Here is a 26,300-nt window from a genome sequence, read left to right as displayed (position 1 = left end):
TAGTAACGAAGTAGACGTCGAGTGGAAGAACTTTTCAAAGCTTGAAAGGCGCGTACTACGTGGAAGTTGAAACTGCTTTGTGAGCTCAATGAAGCGTCACGAGCAAACACACACTTGACTGCATATGAAAGTATGTATGAGAAGTATGCGAATAGGTGTAATACAACATTAATTGTCTGCTTACTGTCAATTATTTACGAACATTCCCGTTGAATAATTAATTTCTCAGACTGACAACAACGACACGATAGTCTATTGATCACTTAGACTCGCAATGAAATTAACTGTCAATTCAGTTGTTATGGAGTAATTGTAGGTAATTTACTATTACTTTAGTATTTTTTAAACCAAAGTGCTTAGAAATTATGCTATAGCCTCGACCGCTCAGTCCTACTGCCTAACACTTAGTTGGTGTCTTGATTGCGAAATCTTAACTTTAAATAAAGTTTTTCAAAATTTATATTTTTATCTACGATTATAGTAATATCACAGCAGAGGTTTAGCTATGGAAAATCGATTTTCAAATTATTTCTTCCACATTTCATAACAATCCTAGTCCTAACAGTCCCTTATGAACGCATGTCAACAAAATAAGGATGCATAAAAAATGCAGCAGGTATTTTGCGCACAAAAGTGTAACATCTACGCAATATGGAATACTTTGGCTGTATATAAATAAGAGTTATGTTATAATCTCGTGCTGAATCACAATGAGCAGCAAGAACTGATGGCTGTCAATAAGCGTGCAAGCATACAAGACACGTTAAAATGTCGTTCAAATGTTTAAATCTGGATAACGGTAAAATGTAAGGTGCTAACGAATAACGGTGCACAGATATAAAACGTTGGTAAATAAGAGCGTGCGTGGAATTATATATGAATAACGGTCAAAACGAAATGCATAACTGGACATTGAATAAAAATAAAACAGGCTCAAGAACGAAAGACAAAAAAAAAAATAAAAATATAAAAATAAAATAATAAATATATAAAAAAAAATATATAAAAAAATAAAATAAAAAAAACAATAAAAAATAAATAAAATAAAAAACAATTAAAAAATTAATAAAAACAAAAAATAAATAAAAAAAAAGTAATTGATTTAAAGAAAACAAACAAAATTTAAATGCGGAAGGCAAGGCCAATATAACAACAGAATATACACTAACAAACTTAAACCTATAAATAAAAGGCATACGAGGTACTTCAATACTTCTGCAGTCAAAGCATTGCGGCGAAGTCAAGCTGAAGACTACTCAAGCGCTTCTTCAAGTAGTTAAATGAAGTTACGCACATGCCAACCGCGCACCGCCACCGCCATGCCAATGTCTGCATAACGTTATTTTGCTGTTTATTTTTAATTAGCAAAAAAGCGGCAATAGAATGCATAAGCAAAACAGAAATAACGAATTGCGTAAGTGCTGCGCCCAAAATGCTGCTAATTAAATTTGAGTCATGATGTAATGCGCGAGCCGACGCAAATACCGCCACTTCTGTTCATACACAAATCACTTCAACTCACAACTTTATACCTCATTAAGCGCAATAAACGCTCGAACTGTTGGAAGCAGCAGTTTTTAACATTTCGCAAATTGTTAACAATTTTGAGGCAAAAGAAAACCAATTACTAATAAAATCGCGAAAATCGTTCGCAAAAGCTATGCACGTTTTTATTTAAATTATTTACGAGTATTTCGCAAGTTATTGTGTACTTGGTAACTTTGGTTAATTCGCATATTTCTAGCGCTACCTTCTACTGTTATTTACTAGTTTCCCTTGTTATTTATTCGTGGCTCCATAATTTAGTTAGACAAAGGTGAACGCACTTGGTTACCGTAAACACTGGCATCGGCGCTTTTCTACGTTAAGCATATGTATATATATTTATTATTTTCTTTCTCTTTTCTATCAACTTTTTGCTTACATTTTAGTGGCGTGTCATGCTTACGAGCATACAGTGTGGAGATATTAATTTTTTTTTTTTTTGTAATTTTTTCTTCTTTCACTTTATTTGCTCTTGTAGACACTTTTTTTTTTGGTTTTTGTAGTCCGTTATTTTAATATAATATATTTTTTGTTTGTTGGTTAGAACACTGCTTTCACTTCACACATTTACTTTTTCTCCTTGTTCTACACCAGAACATCTCTACGAAAAACACATTACTAAAATTATTAACTTAAAAAGTATTTGTAAACAAAAGTTAATAGTAATGAGTAAAACAAAGGTAAGTAATTGGAGTCGTTCCTCCAACTCTACATCAAAAAAGTTACAGAAACAATGCTTGAAAATCGTCGTGTTGATATTAGAGAGATAGAAAAGAGAGAGAGATATGATAGATAGAGATGATATCAGCATCCCTCATGGATGACTCGTATCAAAAGAATTGAATATCGAGTAGAGGTCTCTAAAATGCTTGGACAATGTATCGAGAACTGATATGATACGATGATGGACCTTGAGTTTGCCAATATGATGTCGAAACTGTGCAACAATACGAATGAGCGCTCTAAAAACGAGTCGAAACCGATAAAAAAATATGCTGAAGGCACTGAAAGTCATCCCAGCCGAGAATGATGACACGTGTACTCGTATGGTTTTGAATTAAGCGTTGGCATGTTTATATATGGCTCTTTGAAGTCGATAATAAATATTTGCCAATTTTGAGTATGTGAAGAGAATACCTCATAATTTTACCGTTCTTAAGGTCGACCCGGCGTCTATGTTGTTTAAGGCTTAGATATGACATTACAACACAAAAAATTTATAACTAAGATTTCTTAATTAGTTTTCACTTTTTTATTATTTGTTACCTTATAGCGCACTTTGGCTTTAGAATATCAAGAGCTTTCCGTATCTTTCTGAATGGAAATTATATCACATCTGCGTAATTTAAACGGATGCTTTTAATAGAAAACTAAGTCCAAAATATTCCTATGCTTTGTTAAGGTTAGAATCCGAATCCAAGATATATAATTAATAACTGCATATGTATAATTGATGACTCATTTGTCTAGAGATATATTTCTACTGTAATTGCCTGCAAAAATATGGTAATATAATGGTAAATATATCAAAGGTGGTATTAGTCACATGTTCCTTTGCGACGAATTGCGGACTTATCTCGAACTTATCGCATTTTTTGCAGGGTTATTTGACAAGTATTAATGTGGCAATAAATGCAATTATGACCCAGCATTTCCACTGTCAGTGTTAACACATAACGGTGACATATTTTATAGTCGAATATATTTATTTTCATGTGCACTGCTGCAGTTGTCAGCCACTTCGCCACCTCTTTCCCTACTTCAGCTGTCATTCTTCTATTCAGCAATTACTTTTTCAGTTAATTTTTTGAACGGCTGCCAAATCGTTGGCAATTTGTATGTCAATTTTAGCGAATTTTCAGCACTGTGGCAGACACAAAAGCCAAACAGAGAGCGTTTATGACAGAACAGGTAAGCATAAGAAAAATAAAAACTTTCTAAATATAAAATATAGATAATAAGTAAAGAAAACGCTTCGGTTGACAGCTGACAAAAACACAAAGCTAGGCATTATTCTCTTTTTGTGGAACTTTAAAAAACGAAAACAAATTTTCATTATCAGCAGCATCATAATTATTGTCAATTATGTTGACTAATACATTTGACCAACTCTCACCAATTGTGTGTCATATTTTTTCTACAATAACACACAACTGTTCTGCATTGAAACTTCCATACATACAAACAAGCTCATACAAACGCATTTGCTTGCCGTTGTCTCTCGATTACTCGACACTTTCGGGCTGACAGATATGTTAAGCTTGTTCGAAGCACATTAAGCATATATGAATAGCGCACAGATTTGGTGAAACAGCAAGATGCTTATCTTGCCATGTTTATATCCGCGTGAAAAACTGTTGACTGAAAATATTACGCTCAAATCCGGTTAGAAAATGGTGACACTCGAACTGAACGTTAAGCACCTGCAAGTGTTGGTGCGTACACATACATACCAGCATGTATATGCTTGTAAGGTGTGCGTAAGTGTGTTGGTGCGCACTTTCGTGTGCGCTGTTGAAAATTGGGTTAAGCTGTGTTCGCCATAAAATTTATATTTACTTAGAAAACTTCAACGGTTATTAGTGATGGCAGTCGATATTCACACGTACGTATGTTTGTTTATGTGTGTGCGCATTTTCTTTTATAGTCATGCGGTAAGAGTTTTATTAGTTTTTCCTTTTTAAACTTAATTTTTATGTGTATGGTAAAAGTGTAAATATTGGCACTAAATTTTTAATGCTTTTGCAGAAAATATTTGAATTTAATAGCATAGCATATCTGAGCGTGCTGTGAAAAGCAAAAGAGATTCTATAATATAAATATGTGTATAGATAGGGAGAAAGTGCTGAATTGCAAGTATTAATATCCACAAAAAAAAACAAAAAAAAAAACAGACAAACTGTTAACTTCAGTGGCACTCAAGTAAAAAAAAAGTTTTGCATACAAGAACTTGATTTTGATGGGTCAATTTGTATGGCAGCTATATGCTATAGCACTTTTTCGGGAAGAAAAAGGCGTGTGCAAAATTTCAGATCGATAACATAACCAATTCAGGGTATTTCATATATTTATACCAGCTGACAGGTGACAGCTTTAAGTGCTTTAAATTTGCAAATCAAATAAATATTTTACACAACACAATTGTTTGACTATTTTATTGTTTTTATTTGCTATCACTATTTAAATAGTCATCTATACACGCACACTTGCGCATATAAAGCGCTTTTGGTTATATGCATTGATATGCATGTATGAAGCCAAGCATGTGTTTCGTATTTGTATTTCGAAATGCTCTCCATGAAACTACTTTCATATAAATATCACTATTTTTGCGCCATTAATATTCTATTTCTGTCAATAAAACGAACACAAAAACTTGCAAGTCTTATGACACTCTCGAAGCATGTAGGTATATCGTTGCGCTGAAAAGCAACCAAATGTTTATTTGTGGAAAATATTTTCGAATACCTGAGAATTTTCTTCGCTTTCGAAAATAGTGCTGTGAGTAATGTTGAGTAAAAATGAGTTTCTCGCAATTTGAATTTATGAGCTAATAAAATGGATAATATGCTACACACCCACACAAAGTTATCACTCGAGGCAAGAAAAAGCTAAATATACGCTTGTAATAAGATGTATATACATATGTATATATTTATAATAGTATGTGTGTTCACGCCTAAATAAATATGTCTGAGGGTGCACAAGGCCTTTATAATTAGCCTTTATTGCCACTTTAGAAAATCTTAGAATAATCTTACATTGAACATTCATTTCTTGATCAAATGTATACGAATGCTAACACTATTGCAGTTTAAACAAGAAATGAAACGGTATGAATGTGCGGCAACTATTTCCGACCGTCAAAGGTGAGCGGATAAACTGGATTTTCTGCCGATCCAACTTTGTTAATTCGACGCAGTTGAAATTGTAGGCCGCCTCATACATAAATTAGACCAGGTCTGTCTGACGTATATAATTAAAGCAAATTCAAATAACTGCTTATATCATATATACACACTTTTGTCATTAGAGACGCGCGCAGTATGTAAATATGGTAGTGTATATCTAGTAATAAATTTGAATAAATAAATTGAGTAATAAATTTACTATCAGTGAACGGCTTGCTTAGATGATGTTTTGGTACAAATATATGTATATATAGAAAATATATGTTAAAATTTGGTATATAGCTGAAAAAGTTTCTGATAACGCGCTTTGAAAAGGTGGAACAATAAAACTACGCTGACAGTTCGTAAAATTATTTGTCATACCAGAAACTGCAGTCACGGCCGCTGAAGCATTTACTGATTGCAATATTTTTTATATTGTTCCGCGCATTTTATATTCAACTCATTTTGCTTGAAATATGGAAATAAGGATTAAATAAACCCAGTTTCAATGTCTAAAAAAATTACTCTCTAATATTTAATTATATATTCACGACACATTCAGGAAATTACAAATTTTGCCGCGCTTAGTTCTACATTCATTTAAATTCTCCACTTTTGGCAAACTAGTAGATTTTAAACATCTGTGTACAATAACCAAAACATAATAAATTTTAAATATACAACGTTACAAAAAAGAAAAGTATATGTATATGTACAGGTGAAATATTTACCATATTTTCACAAAAAGAATATCATGCGATATTACAGATATTCCAACTGTGACATAAAACAAACCGCGAACCGTACAAAAAAACAGCAACAACCGGACGCTTGTCCACAGAAACAACGCAGCTTCAAACAGTCAGCGACATAGCACAACAACAATGCAAAAACTCAACAGCTAATGAGCGGCACAAGCATTAGAACTATAACGCAAATCTAAACGCGATCGAAACACATTCCAACAAATATTGTTGTGTCATCATTAAAAGACCGTTGGCGGTCAGAATAGAGGTAAAAAAAAAACACACAAAAAAAACACAACAAAAAAAAAACCAAAAAAAAAAATACAAAAGAAAGAGAAAACAAATAAGAAAAAAATTAAAATAAACTAATGGGAAGAAAATTACAAAAACAAAAAAAAATTGCAAAAAAAAACTCGAAAACATAAAAAGTTTACAAAACAACTCGAAAATATAAAACAACAATGAAAATCCTAAATTTCTCGTTTTCAATGCTTGTAGTACAACTATTTATGTTTGAGAGTTGTCATGAACTGATCGACATGGCAAGATTTGAAACGATCGCGACACGCTAGGTTGCGCATAATGAAATTACTCGCTTACTCATTTTTTTCGCCCGATGAGTTTTAAAAATATCAACATGAGTAATTCTTTTTGTGTACTTTTATTGAAAACATTATTGCATGCCGTTTTGTTTTAGATATGTGGTAATATTAATTCGCTGCCAATTTTTCATTGAGTTCAGCCGAGATATTAGGCATTTGGTAATTTTTCAGCTGCCATGATGCAGGCTTGCGAAATGCATAAATACACGCTAAGCAATTAATGAATCGTTTCTATACGTTATTGTTCTCTTTAGCGCTGCGGATTATCTTTTATTTCGATCTAAATATTTTCAAGCTGATTTTATACGAGTATAGTTTCGTCTGATGAGCTTCTTACCGCACAAATAAAAAGCAAGTTTTATCAAATTAGCTAAGTCGTTAAAATTCGTGGCAATCGGTGATTATGTATAGCAAAATCGCAGAAACACTCGTTTGTGTGAGCGTTGCGGATTTATATAAGCACACACACACACATATTATTTATATATTTAAGTGCATAAATTTAAATCAGCAAATCGTTAGAGATATGCAATTAACTTAGTTCGACAGGTTTGAACGCGAAAGATTTAGACTTCCAAATAACTATAAAAAATTATTGGCTGAGTGCTCGAAGCGCCGAAAATATAATACAATAGCTTGGGTAACTTTGTATACTTTTGAAAAAATTGGTTTCTTCTGACAGACATAAAGCATTTACTAGCTGAACTAGGTGGATTACTTTCAATCAATTTGTTTGTGTTTATATTATATTAAACTGCTAGCTAATTAACAATAACAAGTAACAAATATTTTGCAAACTTTAATTGCCATTATATTAAATTTAACTTAATTTTTAAGCAAGTATTCTTGCTTCTTCACACATCACTGCCAAGAAAAATGTATAAATTTTCAAAATTGTAAACAGTGCCAGAAATGAAAAATAATCAGTAAACACGAATGCTTTAACAATCACTTTGCAATAGTCAATACCTCAAAACAATTATTTGCACATAAGTATGTATGAAATAAATTGCTAGCACGATAGGGAAATATACCTGAAATTCCACGTAAACAAATAATATAAACAATAGAAATATTGCGCGCACTTTCTGTACACTGTAACACAAAGAAATTTTCGTATTAACCATATTCGAAAGTCGGCGTGGCTTGGTGACGCTAGTTAAAAATTGAGCGTTACTTAACTCAAAAAAGTTTTCACTTTTCTCACTTTGCCTTTTTCGAAAGACTTTTTAAGTAATGTTTTAACAAATATCTTGTGCTTCGCCTTACGTCAGTGTTTAACAAAAACTTATCAAGCGCCATCGTTTTATTAATAATCAAATTACTACGAAAAAAGTTACATATATCAAAATACGCAAAACATAAGTTAAAAGGTTGCAGTGCTGCTGTAATTATTGAGCAACAGGAATATACACGTAGGTGCAAGAAAGTTGCAAATATGCTTTAACAATAGTAAGAAAAACTAATATTTCCTATTGCAAAAGAAAAATTTTGATGACATTTAAAAGAGTAAAAACTTGATAGGAGCGTCTTTCGGACCGGGTGACTCACAGGTTTAAACATTAAAAAATTTAAATTTTATACTCACACATATATATTTAACAGTACGGTGTAATTAAGAAAAAATTAAAAGCCAAACATTAAGCACTTTAGGTATTTATATATTAATAATTTTACAAGCACACATATATGAAATATAAATTATTGGGCAACAAACAAAAAAATATCTATAGCCAAAATTATTGCCTGACGTTTTGTGCTTTCAATAGCACATTTCATATAAATAGAGAATTTTGGTTATTTGGCAGCTCAGCGCATTTTCAAAGCAATTAGGGAGCTGCAGTTAATTAGTTTAGACGAAAAATGCCCGCACGTGTACAAATGTAAGGTAAGAAAATATATTTTAATAAATAACGCGCATAAAAATCTGTAAATGTTACGCACAAAGGAAGCACTTCTAAGCATATGGTTGCCCGTATTTTTGGAAAAACTGGAAATGTCGCCAGCAAACTACTAGAACAAAGCAGAACAGTAAATTCTGCATAGTACACAACTATTTGTTTGAAAGTTGTCTCTCAAGAAATCAGGAAAACCAACCGCCAAACACAGTTCAGCACGACAATGCGAGCTCTCACACATCGACTTTTTGAGCACTCAAAACATCGATTTGATGAGTCATTTGTCGTATAGTGCCGAGTTGGCACCGAAGGACTTCTTTTTATTTCCGTACGTAAAAGCTAAACTAAGAGGCAACGTTTTTTGAACGCCTGAAGTAGCGGTTGATGCGTTCAGAACGCATGTTTTGGAGACACCTCAAACAGAGTGGCAAAGGTGCTACGGCAACTGCTTCAAACGTATGCGAAAGTGTATAAAACTTAATGGAGAATACTTTAAAAAACAGTAAAGCGATTTTCGATGTTTAAAATTTCTTTTCTAAACCCGATAAAAGGTAACCTTGGTATAGTTACTTGAAATTTTGCTTACGATTTGGGAGTGGACTATTAAAATGTCTAATGGTTGTGTACATACATTGTCACCTACCTGCAAAGATAAAGCATAAAGAAAAAATGCGATTAGAGCGTGTCTTTCGAAATGCTATACATTTTAAAAAATATAACAAACAAAACAATAACAATATGTATATAAACTGATAAAGTAATTTTAAGTTATGTTCTAAGTAGTGAAATAAGTCAACCAACTTTTTGAAATCAACATTCATATACTTAAATATATTGCTCAAATGTATATGTTATATACCTAAAAGCAATTAGCGATATGAAGCCTTAAACACTTGGCATTGAAACAACATACTTTGCTTAGCAACCAGACAGCAATAATGAAATTTCCTATCAAAAATATGCTACATTAAAGTGTGTATACAAAAACAGTGCGTGCAAATAAAATATTATGTACATAACTCAAAGCAGGAATTAACCAATGCGCGCCGTTTGAGCACTCAAGTAGAAAAATCTCACTTTAAACCACTTATATTTATAACTAACACATAGACAATATATATTTTTGTGTGAATCCACCCACACGCAATTAAAATAATACAAACAAATCAATGTAACATAGAAATGTTGCAAAAGGGGTATTCACAGCGCCACTAAGTAAACAAATGCCGATAGAAATGCCAGACAGACGCATTAAATCTGCTAAAGGCAGCCAAAAAAAAAAGTATTGTAATGATTGCCAGCAAATATTAAAAGTTACTTGCATACGCAACAGATGATTTATGATACGAATTTAATTTGTTGAGAATGTAAATTGAATAAAAATTGGAAACACGGTCGTCATAAAAAAAAATTGGTGGGTATCAAGTTATGCTGCGGCACTCATTGGATTAAGGGATCGCATGTAATGCAGAAGCAGCAGGATTGAAGTTTTTTTTCACGTGTGAAATGATGCATCAAAAAAATAATTGAATGTACCAACACGAGAAAGTAAAAAATAAATAAAGTGAAATACGTTTTTAACACATTTCGAGTTAAAAGAGAACGCTGACTGGCAAATTAAATGAGAAAATAATTAATGAATATCAGTTACAAAGTTCACAACGTTGGGCAAAGTAGAATTGCGGCGGGTTCATCAAAATGGATGCGCCAATGGGTAATCGAGAACAAAATAAAAGTATATAAAAAAACAGGTTTAAAGGGAAGAGAAGATCAAGCGATGTGAGAATTTCACAAAACAAAAAACAAAAAATACTACTCAGTTATTGAATTAATATTGAAACGAATCGCCACCTTGCTGAAATACCTACATATATATGCAGTAAATACAATACATATATGCATTTATATATTATATTGTATATATTTAATTTATTATATTATATATATTTCAATTCAAATTCGAATAACTGCTGATGCTGTGCGGGGCAATAGTGCGTATACGTAATATTTAAAAGACAATCATCAGATTGTGATAATGTCTTAGCAGCACAGTTAACTGAGAGATGCTGACTTCGCTTGTACTACGAATACTTAGCCAGACACTACTATGACTTTAACATAAGTTAAACATAATATAACTGTGGCCCAATATTCCTTTGCGCGTAAAGCTCGTCGATGTACATTATCTTAGGCATTTTAATGACACCACCAAAAGATGGCATAAAAATTGGGTTTGCTCATCAGCAACATACACTCCATCAACAAATTGAAAATTATATTGAAGCTTTGCTCTACCTCATATAACCTTCCGGCACCGAATGTCGTAAAACCGTAATACTTCCTCTGCCTATATGCATGCGCAGCCATTATGGCAATACGTGAGAAGCTCGAGTGTGACACGGGTCTCTGGCTACCCAAACAACGGTTCATATATATGCATGTAGGCGTATAAATAATAATGTGTACATGTATGAACGTTTGGCATCCTGTTTTTAATCGGAACATTTCACGAGTGTGCGTTGATATAAAAAATTTAAAACCCTTTTACACATTCTCGAGCACGCACTGCATATGATGCTTTCGAGAGTTCTCGCTTCATACGCGCACTTGAAAATCGACAACGGAGTAAGGCGCATACCTTTATATGGTTTCTTATAGGTATATAATCATGTGTTAATATAATTACTGATAATACATACATATGCATATATATTTATAAGTAAATGTACAGTGGGAGTAGGAAGTGGCAGGCTGATAGAAAATTAGTGAAAAGAAGAAAAAGCGTTAACTTCGGCTGCACCGAAGCCATAATAACCTTCATAGCTGCATTTTCATAAAATGGAGGGTATAAAAACAACCAAATTTTTATTTCGAACGTTCAGTTTGTGTGACAGCTATAAGTTATAGTGGTCGGATCTGAACAACTTCTTCGCAAATTGCATTATTGCTTTAGACAATAAACCGTGCCAAATTTCGTGAAGATATCTCGTCAAATGAAAAAGCGTATTTTCTCTTTGCTAGTGTTCATTTTTGACGCGCGCTCAAACAAAATTGAATCAACCAATCACAAAACTGCTAGAAAAGCTTTTTTAGTACGAAATGTCATCTTTCTAACGCCATCTAGCGGAGCCCGAACGGACTAATGCAACGCGAGATACAGATAAATAACGCCACCTATTGGGAAGAGTAATTGATTTATTTTTACTACACCTAATATATACGCGGACAGACAGACGGACATGGCGCAAACGCCTCAGCGCGTCACGCTGATCATGTATGTATATATTTTATAGGGTATCCGACGTTTCCTTTTGAATATTACAAACTTCGTGGCAAACTTAATATAGGCTGTTCAGCGTATAATAATCGAGTTGCCACTTTAATTATTATTTAAACTAGCCTTCGTTGGTGAGAAATTTAAGAAATGACTGAAGACATTCATTTATTTTTAATAAACAAAGCTGTTACAGCAATTTATTAAATTTGTACTACATTTTGCGGTTGTTGTAAAAAAAAATCAACACGAAAAATGTATGTTTATGAACCCCAAAATCCAGAAGCTGACAGTCATGCTCATCACTCTATATGCGGAAAAGTCGCTATCTTTAACGTCACATTGAATTCACTAGTCTTGTATACGTATGTATAGGTATTATGCAGGTAGCTAAAAGATGTAACCAGTTTCTATGAAATATTGCGGCAACCACTTGACCCGCAAAGGTGTCAAACGCCGGCAGTTGAATAAATTTGTACATATTTGCTTGCATGAATGGTTTGGCACAATTTCTAGACACATGTTGAGAGCCAAGAGTTGATTTTGTTATCCTTTAAATGCAGCTAGTGCAGAATTTAAATGTAATATTGTCACTATAATTTATTTTACTTTGCTACAAAAGCCAAAGCTGATGGCAATCTTTTTTAGCAAATTACACATATGAAAAGCAGTAGCTGTAAATAGAAGTGCCTTAACGCTAAACACATTTTCCACAGCAACTGCAGGACAGCATGTACGTTTTAATATATTTTTTTTTTTTTTGTATAAAATTATTACCTAAAAACAATCAAAATTTACATAAAATAATTAAAGTGAGCTCAGCTGGCGCACAGACTGACAAGTACATTTTCAGCTTATGTGATATTTTTGAAATATGCATATGCAAATTTTTTACATATTTTCGATTGCAACTCTGTCGCTACAATTGATTTTTATTATTTGATATTTTTTGTTGTATTTTTTTGAAATTTTTTTCTCACGTCTACGACATACACGTTGACAGGCGTTGGCCACAAACCATCAGACGTGGTGATTTCATGATGGTCGCTGTAATCAGCAAAGAACCACATACACACACTCACACATGTACGCGCGTAAAGCTATCTCCGTAAAACCACAACAAATGCGAGATACAATGTTGTAAATCGAGGCGCGTTGTAGTACATAAGCGCCGGAATGCGCACAACGGTTACAACAACAACTATTGAAGCAGAAAGTTGTCAACCGAAAATACACACATAGCAGCTTACCGTTTTCAGGCTATTGTTGGGGCACCGTTTTCCTTTCGTTACTACGTTGACCTCCAACCACAGCGCACACAACCACATGCCACATGCCACAACGTAAAGCAAAAACAAGCACAAAAAATAGGCAAAAACGTAATAAAAATGTAGCAGAATACTGGGCAATGAAGTTTTCATTGATGTTGCTGACAGCACCGAAAATGCGCATACACACATGCGTACATACGTACATACATGCAGATGATGTACACTGACAACTGACAAATATTCAAAAGAATGGCTCTAAGGGTCCTTGGGTGCGCCTCCTAACGGCTGGCCTGCAATAGTCAGGCAAATATCCATATGCATGCAGCTACACGGGCTTTTGTTTACTGGACTCTATGATTTATTAATTTGCGTGTGCATAAATTCTTTATTGTTCAGATCGAGCGCAGCGCAGAAATAAAATATCAGAAAAAACTGCTACAAAGGCGATAAAATTGATGTCCTTTTCACTGCTTGCCGCATTGACGGAATTCGAGCGCGTTTTCGTTGGCACATACATAAATACATACACACGTACCTTAGCATGCAGCAGAAAACTCATTTTGATTTTTCTTTAGCCTTATTTGCACTGTTACTGCTTTGTTGCTGCCTTTTACACTGCAGTGCTAATGTGTGGCAAGAGTGAGTGGCATTTGGAGCTGCGCGCTAAAAGCTGGCGAGTCGGCTGAGCAACAGCGGTAAATATTTGTTGATGTGCCACTTTCATGATGTGCTATACTTGTATATGTATATGTTATATAAGTATGTCTGTATGTAAGTGGCGCAATTAGCGCTGGACAGTGGGTCAAAGCACAGCGGCAGGTTTTCACGCCTTTACTGCCACATTGATCTGCTTTGCTTTCGATCGTTATGAGTAAGCCGCTGTAGCGAATGCTTCACTAATTAGAGCCGTTATTGTTGTTGCTGCGTTGGCGACACTCTATTGTGGCAATGTAAGACAAGGGTTTCGAAATTCAATGGCTAATAGTATTTCGCTGAACAGCTTTGGGCAAATGTTTCGAAAAAGTCACTACGAACGTATGAAATTTTACGGTAGCGCGACTGTATCTAATAAGGTACAGCGCGATTTGTCGCATGATGCTTTGCATAATTAGCGCATTATTTAGAAGATTGCATAAATATTTAGTGAATCACAGTCATGCCATAAATGACTTAAGCCAGCAGTACTAACTACTTGAATTTAATCGGTCAGTTGCAGCTATATGCTATAATAGTTCGATCTAAACACTTTCGTCGGCGCTCGTCGCGATGCCTTGTATAATACCTTATGCCAAATTTTTTGTAGATGACTTGACAAATAAACGTGTTTTCAATACACTGACTTGAATTGGATGGTTCAGTTTGTAGGCAGCATATGCTATAGTGCTCTGATCTGAACAATTTCTTCGGATATTCCATTTTTGCCTCACATAATGAGCCGTTCCAAATTTCGTGTAGATATCTCGTCAAATGAAAAAGTTTTCCATGCAAGAACATAACTCCGATTGTTCAGTGTGTATGGCAGATATATGCTATAGTGAGCCGATCTAAAGAATTTCTTCGGAGATTACATTGTTGCCTTAGAAAATAACTCATGCAAACTTTTGTGAAAATATTGCATTAATTAAAAAAGTTTTTCATACAAGTACTTGATTCCGATTGTTCAGTTTGTATTGCAGCTATATGCTACGGAAACCCACAATGGAAACTAAAAAGCACGTAAAATATTTTCAAACCTTTTATAATCGCTCTTTCCAAGTAACTTTATCGAGAATAAATGCTTGCACATTTCGACCAAAAATTGTTATATAAAACCACGCTCCAACAAAATTGGCAAAAACTTGTAGTTTGTATATATATATACATATACAATGATCAATTTGTAGCAGTGTCATTTTGCCTTTCATTTCAAATGTTTGTACCATTCATTAGCCACGCCCACTTTGTTAAACAGCTCTGTGAATGCATTTGCTTAATGACTTCAAAGCCAGTACAAACTTTCTACAAAGGAATTTAACAGTAAAATAAGCAGCTAATTAACTTTCATTATTAATTTATTTTCCTAATTTTGTTTATATATTTTTTTTATTATTTAAACATTTTTTTGTTTTTTATTATTAAAATTTTTTTTTAAATATTTTTTATTAATTTTTTTTTACTGCAGGACGTTGATTTGAAATGTATAAGTAAAAAATTCTTATAGTGAAAGTTTGTATGGGTTGCAAGCGTTAAAAAAAATTTTATTCCATTATATACAAGAAAAACTGTAGAGGTTAGAAAGCAGCAATATTACAATACAATTTAAAGAGAGCACGAAATTCATAAAACATTCAAAGGCTACTAATTACACTTTCGACTTCCTTGTAAACATACAAGACAGACTAGCAAAGTATGCACAAAGCACAGTGTGCTGCATAACAACGGCACATATTAGATATTCCACATGCATAATTCATAAAGTCAATGTAATCCGTGAAGATTGCTGCCACTCATTGGGCACAATTTGTAGTTATTTAACCTTAGAAAAGTTTCAACACTCAATATTCATGCTAACAGCATATTTCCAATGTACGATAAAGGAACGCAGCAGCGGTGGAGGAAAACCCTGAACAGCCAATGCTCGTTCATGCAAAATTTACAAACAGCACTTTCACGGTTAATGAAGTCCCATACAAAATTGCTTCCTTGTAAGCTTGTCAGCCAGCTTGTGGGTAACATGCTGACACGCCTACAACAACTACCGTACCATTGCTATGTACACACTTGCAAATGGTTGAATGGAGAATACAGTGCTGCCACCCGCTAACCGAAACTGAAACCGAAAATGATATCGGGAATTACAAGCGCATAAATTTTACAAGCCGGAAAATATAGAAAAAATTATTCTAAAGAATAAGAGGCAAGCCAGCGAGCAGCTAACATTTATGTATGTAGCACTACAACCACATTTTTGGACTAGCAACAAAAGGGCAACGGTGCGGAAGAGAGTAGGCTTGACGTGGTTACAAGGATGCTGGAACCAGCAGCACAACGAGTAGCTGTTTGATACAAGATGTTAAGAGACTGCCAGCCTTTGCCTGTTCGTGGCATGCGGCGAAGCATTTAAATTTTCGTTAACCAACGTTGCTGCGCGCATCCCTACTCATTTTAGGTGGGCGTGCTTGTCATTTTAAGGCGCTTTTGCTTGCAGCGAACACAGGCGCAATATGCGAGATGAAATGTTTCGCTGTGAACAAAGCAATAGCCATGAATATAATGTTGGTGGGGTTGGCGTTGTGAATGGCCAAAAAAGCTGCTAACGTTTCAAATATGACGATTAAGCGCTTCGGTAGGTAGTTGAGTTGTGTTGAATCAGTATCGGTTGAAATAATTGCTGCTATAGCCTATGACCAATTATAGCAATTAAATTAAATAATTACACTGATGGACTGCAAGAGTTTTTAATTTTAAAATAAAAAATCAATATTTTTTCTTGTTGACTTTTAGAAATTTCATTTCAACTTCATTTAAAAAAATTTTTAGCCGAAAATGAGATGTTAAAAATATAAAATATTACTATATGAAAAGTGAAAAATTCCTATGCACAAAACTATATTTTACACCCAGCATTCATCACACTTTTTAAGGGGTATGTATTCTGGTTTAGAAGCTCGAGTTCGGACCCAATAAAAAAACAAAAACAAAAAATATTTTTACCATCCCCTTTTAATATGTTTTTTATTGATATTATTATATAATTATAATATTAAAAAAAAAAATTCAAAAAATTCCAGGCCTGCAAAGTGCGAACTGATGAAAAAATTACGTGTCCTGGTGTGCAGGATATCAGGACTCCCAGTAAGCCTAACTGGAAATTGTTGACTGATCCTTAAAGAGAATGGATGTAATTATAGCACTACGAGAGGATGGCGGCTGTTCAAAAAATATCTTTCGTTATTCAAATGATTTAAAAATAAAAAAATTGCAAAAACTTGTCTAGTAGTGCGAAAAAAGAAGCTCTGTATAAAATTTCAAGTAAAACGATTGAGTAGAACTTGATATCATGCACACCGTTTCTAAAAATATAGTTCAGAGAAAAACACTTAGCGGCTGCCAGTCGCTTTTGTCGGCGCATCACAAAATGAGCTGTAACTCCGAAAATATTTGAAATTTCTAAAAATCTTTTTGGGGACATATTTTTAAAGCGTTCTACTACAATAATGTGCAAAAACAAAAAAATTCGTTTTTTTTTTTTAATTTCTAAAACTCAGAACAGTAATACTGTCTCTGACGGACCCTTATACAACGGTATATTTTCGTAAACCCGCATAATCATTTCTAATGTCAATTTAATTTCTTGTGTCAACAACATTATGCCACGCCTTTCCGGCACGCATTGAGAACACTCTGTGTCAAGCCAACTGTGCTTCACACAAACGCACACTCACATTTAAATACACAATTGTAAAAATGTGCTTAACAAACCACTTCATGGGGAATCCCTCTAAATCAATCCCTTCGCTTAATTATTTACATATGCGCTCACTTTCCGACGATAAGCGAGCAGGGATGAGCGTGTGTGAAAAATGAAGAGAAGCGTGAGTGCAATTGCTCAGGGAATATAGTAAGGAAAGTAATCACGTGCGACTGGCAACACGTGTCAAACACGTATAACCAAGTGACAGGCGGAGAGTGTTGAGGGCGCACAAGCGCTATTGCGTTAACAGCATGGCAGCGGTATGGGAATGATAAGGAATGTATGTTTAAATGGACAAGAAAAGGAACAAAAAAAAACTTGAAAGGGTTCAGTGTGGATGACAGGCAGATTAGTGGAACTAATTGAATGAGACTTATTTACACAGAACAAACAAAAACTATCAAAGGAAAGAGAGGCGCATAAGGACAAAAGGAAAATAGCAGTGCAGCAGAGTTGGCAAATGCAGCATTGCAACATTTAGTCACCTCTTAGATAAAACTATGAAGCTAAACAGCTTAAATACATAATATAAAAATTTTCTTTAAAGGTTGAAAAGAATTTTGTGGCAAAAAAACACTTGCTAAACATAAAATGAAAGCGTCAGTCTTTAGCAGAAGCGTGTTTGTGACACCTACTGATAAAAGTCGAATTGTATACGCGTAAAATGACGCAAAAATTCAGGCGTTCGAAACATGTAAAAAAAAAACCCAAAATAAATATCACATTGCAATCTATACGACAACGAGCATATTGTTTGCTGTGACGCGCTCACTAATGGAAAACCACAAAAGCAAAGGCGACTGCTGGATTTGCTGATGTATAAAGTAGATAAAAAGTAGTTTTTAGAAAAGCTAGACTAAAATAAAGGAAGCAGCAAACTGTCAGCCAGCACACTTTGACAGCAAAGTGAAGTGAGTGTTGTGCGTGCAAGGTATTTGCAACGCGTTAACAAGCAGAGTTGAAGCTGCATATGACCATCACAAGCGCCAACGCCTGTCTATACTTGAGAAATTGATAAACTATCTAGTGGTTGACTTGCAAGATTGGCTGCTGCAGCAAGCAGGCGGCTGGCTTACATAGAAAGCATGTGCGTAATTTCATTTTTTAACACTTTATTGATGCACTTTCTTGCTTGTCAGCATGTCAGCACTACGCACTCTTGCACTTCCTCACTACACAATTTTCTTGTGTAGCTCGGTACTTATCGCTACAATTTTAACGCCATTTCAGCGGTATCGTCTTAAGCAACTACGAATGTGTGCCACCGTCCATCCTTACGACGTCTGATGTGTTTGTTTAAGCATATCCTGGCAGTATTTTCGTATTAAAGTTTGTTGTTGTCACCGTTACACAATATTTTTTTTTGCGGTTTGCTTCCACAAACAAGCCATCAAACGCTGGATTTTCTTTTCGCAAGTGACTGCAAGCTCTAGATTGTAAGTTGCACGCATAACATCTACCATATGTAAATATTATATTATATTATTATATTAAGGTACATAAAATACATAATTATGCAACATCAGATTACTCGAATAAAAAAATATTCACTGCAGAGTTCCTCTTCAACAGACCGTACCGGTAGGATATCCGTGAATATTGGATTTTTCTCGTAGAAGCGAGTGAGCTGAGAGTGAGAGAGCAATCTCTTGCAACGCAGGGTTGCCAATCTCTATATTTTGTAATAATTAAAAAATGAACTTGAATATATTTGAAATATTCTTAAAATAACTCCAAATCACAGTCGAATACACTTATTTATAAATAGGTAAACTATTTTTAATAGTTGGATTTTAGTTTAAAGCTTTTACATTATTAAAAATTATAACTAAAAAACAAAATGTGTGAAAAATCGTGTATACAAATAGAACAATGGCAGAATTGGAGAAATGAAAATAAAAAAAGACAACCGATTTCTGCGTTGCAACTAATAAGCATAACTTTTGACAAATTTGGTTTGATACGGGCGGTAAATACGGAAGGGAGGAATGTCGGTAACTGTTTGAGCTATTACACGAAGTCCACACCATAACATTGTTGTTGCTTTTACATGTCATTTTTTTGACAAGAGCGCAGAATCGCGCAAAGAAATGGCGAATCGAAGACAGCTATAAACCAGTTGACTATGGGTTAGCTGCAATATTAAATTATAATACGCTTTTAAGCAAATATTTTTTTATTCATTATGAACTAATAAATTGGTTGCTACTCTACTGGTTGATCGTTCTCAATTTTGCGGCATAAACGCATTGCGGCCGTAAGAAATATAGTAGCATATCGATCTGAGAACAATATTGTAAATCATCAGTTAGTTAATGCAACTGCAGTGAACAAGTTCCTATACCCTTAAGTATGCCTTTCAGCAATGTCCAACATATGCGACAAGTTACAATTTATTTAATGATGTTGCAGTTGCTGCTGCAGCACTTTATCTCAGCTGTCGTTGTTGCTACTATTGTGCCTGTCACTTTGAGTGATACACACTCGTTCCCAGTGGAGGTTTTAATTTTACTCTTTAATGTTACAAACGTTTGTTGTAGTAGTACAAAAACAATAGAAAAAGTATGTGTGGCAAACAAAGAATTGTTTAGCAACTAAACCACAATGCGCAGTGCCTGATTTGTGCTAACGCCACGCCTTGCCTCGACCATTTGCCTACTGCAAAATGCAATTTTATTGCTGTCAAGGGAATTTAACGCTTTCATGGTTATCCGAATTGACTAAGAACAATAGCGCGCACATATGCTCGTCGTCCAAGCTATGCTAGAGCGCTAGTACATATGTTATACTTGCGCCTGCTAGAACCGTGGCAGACTAAACAGCGGCTAGCATGAGGCAGCGATTTTCAGCAGCATTATACAAGAACAAGGCACCACAGCGCCATGGTGTGGTAAGCCACTTTCAGTTCAACAATTTTTATTTTCACATAATTTTTTTATTCAATTTTTTTTTATGACTTTTTGTTCGTTTTCTAAGCCATTCTAACGCTGAAGTGTCAAGAAATTTACGCTCTTCCTTTCAGTGGCTTCTTTGTTTCGACATTTTTCATTTATTTTTCTTATTTTTGCTTTCTGCAGCTGCATTTAACGTCTTTTGCTGTTTCATAGCGCTTTTGCTGCTTTCGTTCTAGTAATAAAACTTGAAAATTGATGGTTTTTAAGTGAATATTGACAGCGAGCGAAACGAAAAGCACGAAAAAGTAATGCAAAGAAAAAGGCAAAGAATTAATACACTTAAATAAATATACAACAGCAAACTGTGCTATCACGTAAAATATGTATATGCTCTTTGTGCGCACTGCAACACGATTTGTCTTGGTGTTATGGTCAAGTTGAATATGCTGGCGACTTGGCGTTGAAGAGCGGCGCTGATGCTCGACGTTAAATTTAAGATTTATACTCGTAAATATCTTAACAAAATTAATATGAATGCGGAATACGATGTATAATAAATTTTTTTGTTTTAAAATATTATGTATCTTTGAGATTAAAATGAAAACAGAAAACAATGTATCTCTATATATACAGATATAACTTTCGTGACCATATGAACCAATGTTATTAAGGGGTTATATGGGTTTCACGGCTTAAAAAAAACATATCTTTTTATTGCCTTATTTAATTCTATAACATCTCCAGAATATTGTCCAAAATACACAAGTTGATACCAGTAATAGTTTTGGAGATACAGCTTCGAAAAGTTGTGCGCTCGTAGTCAGCTATATATGTACTTGTAGTCACTTAAAACTTTAAATGCGTTTTTCTCGAAACTGTGTTTTCAAAGTCGGTAGTCAAGATTTCTCACGATATGCTCAACCGATCTTAATGAAATTTTAGACAGGTCGTCTTTGATATATAATTTACAAGGTCTTGCCGCATAGGATTTTTTTTTATCAACTATTTAAAAAACAAAAAACGTCGCCAATACTATTTTCACTTTATTTTTTTTTTCTCCGTCCAATAGCTAGTTAATGTTCTAAGTTCAAACACGTATTTTTTTCTTTTTACTTTTGATGATCCTGTCAGAAATTCTGCTGTCAACGCGGAGGCACCCTTTTATTGAAGGGACTGCCAGAAATGACGTTGTAATGACCGAGTTGTGAATATTTTGCTTTGAAAATTTCACAAAATCTTTATCAAATATATATTTCATTTTTTATGTTAAAAGAGAATTATTGAAAATAGAGCGTTTTTCGCACGACGAAACCCATGTAACCCCTTAACGTAGAGTTAATATCTATATACTTAGAATGGTTTAAATTGGCCACCCTTAAGGATTTACAAATAATTTTTTCTAATGTTTGTGACAACAGTAAAATGAAAATCTGAAAATTGCAATTGTTAACAGCTATTCTTTTACTATTGCTAGGTAGAGTAACTCTGAAGGCGAAAACAATATTCTATTAGCAGTTAATGAGGCGATAGCTTCAACCTTTATGTGTAAATAAGTTAATGTAAAAATATGTTACAGTTAAAAGTAAGCTTTACGCTTCATGAAACAATGGCTAAAGAGTCGAGTATGTTTCCAAAATGTCGCAGTTTTAGCTAATTTTCATCCCTTGTTTAATGATTTTTTTTGTTGCTTTTTTTACTTTGGAGGGCACTAAAATTATTTGCATTTTGTTCTGACAACCTTTTTTCGAAAATATTTTATTTAATTGTTTGCAGAAAAATTTAGCAAAACTACAAAGAAGGCAGAAAAAGTTGACAATCACAATATTTTGTCAAAATATTAGCGAATTCGGGTTATTATTATTTATGAGAAGGCTACGTTCTCCAAGGCACATTGACAGGCATACGCTGCAATAGAGCTGCCAACAAATTGTAATAAAATGTATGTATGTTTATACATACATGTATATATGTAATGAATACCCCAAGCGCATAAAAAATTTAAAAGCATATGAGGGCATACAAGCTTTTGATGCCGAGCTACTAGTTGCCGCATATTTCATTGCTATATGCACTTGTGCATACTAGTACATATGTAGACATTTCTATGCTGCTGCTGTTTGAGAACAAATTTTACTAAATAAATGTGGCATGGCTGTCATAGTGAATTACGGCGCCTGTGTAATATAATACCCGCCATAATACGTATATGCATACATACATACATACATACATATGTTTGCTGCAGTGGCGGCGACAGTGACAGTGGTAATGGGGTAAATGCAGTAGGAAAAATTCCCACGACAAACATTCTTGCATTGAAACTCTAGAATGGCGGCACCACGCACATACAGACGCATATAAGCTTATGAACACAAATAAAATGTAATACAAATAACAAAAAACAAAAAAAAACACTCACACACAAACCAAAAATATCAGCAGAAGAAGCAGGCTAATAAAAAATCACGCAGACATTTCTGTAATGGCAAATAATCGTAAGAATGTAAATTCCATGTACTATGTACAGTGTGCATGCCTGGAGCGGGGCAAAACTAGTAAAACGCTTTGGGTTAGCATCCTTTGGAGCCAAGAGATTTCCTGCAACATACTATGTACATATGTAAAACGGATTTCAGTCATTGTTGGAAGACACAGTGCAGAAAAATATTCAGGATGTAAGCTGCTGAGTTCCATACTCCAGCAACAGCGTTGGGAGCAACGCCAAAATGCATTAGTGCTGCTGATGGCCACGTAGCTCAGTTTTGCGAATGAAGAGAACGAGAGTTATGTTAGAATATGGCTTTCGATAATACAATTTGTTACGCGCTGCTCTCAAACACATATGTACATATGTATGTCTGGTTATGCAGTTATAGTCGCTTTACCGTGATTTTTTATGCATATGTATACATACATACATATGTACATATTCTGTGACTTATTCTTGTAGCCGGAGGACTAACATTTATACATTGTACATACGTGCTTTCCTCCCCCAAAACTTGACCGTTTTTCGGAACCCATCGATACCGGACCACTATAGCATAAAGCTGCCATACAAACTGAACGTTTAAAATCAAGTCCTTGTATAAAAAACTTTTTAATTTGAAAAGACATATTCACGAAATTTTACACAGTTTATTGTCCATGTCAAAGATACAATCTCCGAACAAATGGTTCAGATCGAATGACTATAACATATAGCTGCCATACAAACTCAGCGTTCGAAATCAAGTTCGTGTATGTATGGAAAACTTTTGTATTTAATAAAATATCTTCACGAATTTTGGCGTACATTATTATACAGTTCAACACTACAAACTCCGAACATATTGTACAGATCGGACTCCTACAGCATATAGTAGCCAATCCCAATCAGTATAAAGCTCTTGTTTTATGCTTTAAATGAGTCTGTGAAAAGTATTACAGCTATGGTTGTATACTTATTTGCTATATTTTTTTTTTATATTCCTTGTATGACTTAATTTTATAATATAATAAATAATAATAATAAATATTAAGAAAAACTGGAGACATTTCTTTGCAATTAATTTTCACCAAATACTATTGTATATATTTTAAATATATACATACAAATGCATAGAAATATACATAAGTCCATAAGTACTTTGATGTGGCATTCGTATAAAGAAGCTGCTAACGAAACCATTAGCACAATGCGCACGAACGAGTTCTAATGACTTCGTGCGGTCATACCAGCAGAAAGACGGCAAACAGCAGATGGTTCAACAAAAGTAACCAACATTACATGGGAGGAGAGAAATCTGCGAATATTACAAAAGTAGAATTGCTGCGGTGAGTGGTTAGTAACTAGCGGCGTTGACCAAAGCAGCCAGCTACAGAGACAAATGTAGGTATGTATACTTGCGTGAAAAGCAATGGCTATTGTTTTTGGCAAATGGAGCAGGAAATCAGACGAAATCCCAGTAAAATTGGCAAACCAAATGCTTGTGGATTTTAGCTGTGTTACATTCTTGTCTGTCGCACCGCCTCTTATGCCAACACTCAATTTGGCGACATCTATGTGAGCCATGTGACCAACATTTGTGAAGAAGTAACGTAAATTGAATCACGTGACTGACCTAGCCAAAAATTCAGAGATTATTGTAATTATCTTGCAACGGTTAAGATAAAGTTACAAACTAACCACTAGATACATAATTTAGTAGCAGCAGTAACAGTCGCCTTTGGTTGGACACTTAAAGCACATGTGTAGCACAGTTTTTGGCGCTTGCCGCATGTATGGGCATAAATTGCTGCCAAATTTTTATACAAAGCCAGCAAAAATTAATTAAGTGGGAAGTGTGACAATAAACGGCATTCAACTTATGGGCGCATTCGCCAAGATATTGGAAGGTTTGCAGCTAAAGAATGGGATGACTCTTACTTCGTACATCTTCGTAGCAGATATAATAATACCACGGTTGCATTAAATGTAGACAATAATACAATTTTTTGCTTAAAAAATTTCAGTTTAAAGGATACCTTAACAAGAGCTTTCTTTTATTATTTATTTATATTTTTAAAGTAATTTATTTACATATTGGAATTTGGAAATTCTTGAGAAATTTATCCATTGCTTTAGACATGTAATTTTGTTGCTGCACTGTTATTCGATATTTATTCGCTTAAATTAAAGCAAAGTTGGGCGTAAAATGATGCCAGCATATATCATATATATATGCATATGTATGTGATAGGCAGCACAAGCCGTAGGTCTATGGGCCATGGCAACCATGCATGCATTCAACACATGGTGGCGCGGGAAACTCAAATATTTATGTATATAACGTACGTTAAGACAAGTAGCTGTGTTATTGGTGCATTGTTTTTGTTTAAGGGTGGGTCATGTCGTTCGTGGTGGCAAGGTTAATAGCCACTTGACAGGCGTAGCGCTATTGATGTGCACCACTTGCCAACTGTAGTCGTTGACTCTTGTTTGCTTGCTGCATACGGTTCTTGTTTACTCTTTGTTTTATTTCTGCGGCACAAGCAAAGAAACTTATTTATGTAAAAATGCTTGTGAAAATCAAATAAAGATTTTTGTAATTCCAGTTCGGCAGCGTATTACTACTTAAAGAAAGCGCGTGTAATTCTTATTTGCGTTTAACGCCAGGCAAGTCACAAAATATTTTAAGAAATGCATTAAAAGAGTCAAAACCAGTTTTTTTTTCACACGAGCAAGTCTTTATGTCGTCACTGTTCGGCAAATAATTTAATTCTCCGAAAGTATGTGCACAAAAATGAAGTTGAACGGAGCTACAATTGAATTTGTGAGCAACCCAGAATTATATAATATTAAAAAAAACATACATATGTATGCAACAGTAGTGCATGACAGTTATTTAAGTTTAATTGTAAATTCGTATACTTGCTTTACCGCATGAAGTCGATTGTAATATTTCTACAATACATTCCTATTTTATACAACCGTTACTTGTGAAGTGCTGTAGTTTGCTCAAAGTTGATTAGCCGCTTTCGTGGAATTACATACACATTCTTTATTTGTGTACAAAAAAAAAAGTAAAAATATTTTAAGCCGGAACTACATGTTCAGCGGATGTAGGTATGTACATATGTATGCGGAGCTCCCCGCAACACCTGAGCCAACCGAACAACCGGCTAACCAACTAACGAAAGCATTGTTAAGCCACTCGGTGGTTGTATAATGGTATTCTTTACAATGGCACTAGTACTTCTTGC

At 34.4% G+C, this 26,300-nt stretch overlaps 1 protein-coding gene across 7 annotated transcripts in view; it reads right to left on the bottom strand.

Moving 5' to 3' along the window:
- pum (pumilio) overlaps positions 1-26,300 on the bottom strand; it is a 369,798-nt gene that overhangs the window by 158,996 nt on the left and 184,502 nt on the right. The window contains exon 2 of one of the 7 annotated variants that reach the window (XM_070111628.1): positions 9,316-9,327. The exons of the other annotated variants lie outside the window; for them this stretch is intronic. Coding sequence (XP_069967729.1) covers positions 9,316-9,327 — 12 coding nt within the window. The remainder of the gene's footprint in view (positions 1-9,315; positions 9,328-26,300) is intronic. 7 annotated transcript variants of the gene reach the window in all.

Source organism: Bactrocera oleae, chromosome 2 (assembly GCF_042242935.1).
Source record: "Bactrocera oleae isolate idBacOlea1 chromosome 2, idBacOlea1, whole genome shotgun sequence".
NCBI lineage: Eukaryota > Metazoa > Arthropoda > Insecta > Diptera > Tephritidae > Bactrocera > Bactrocera oleae.
This window is presented reverse-complemented; position numbering and strand designations above follow the sequence as displayed.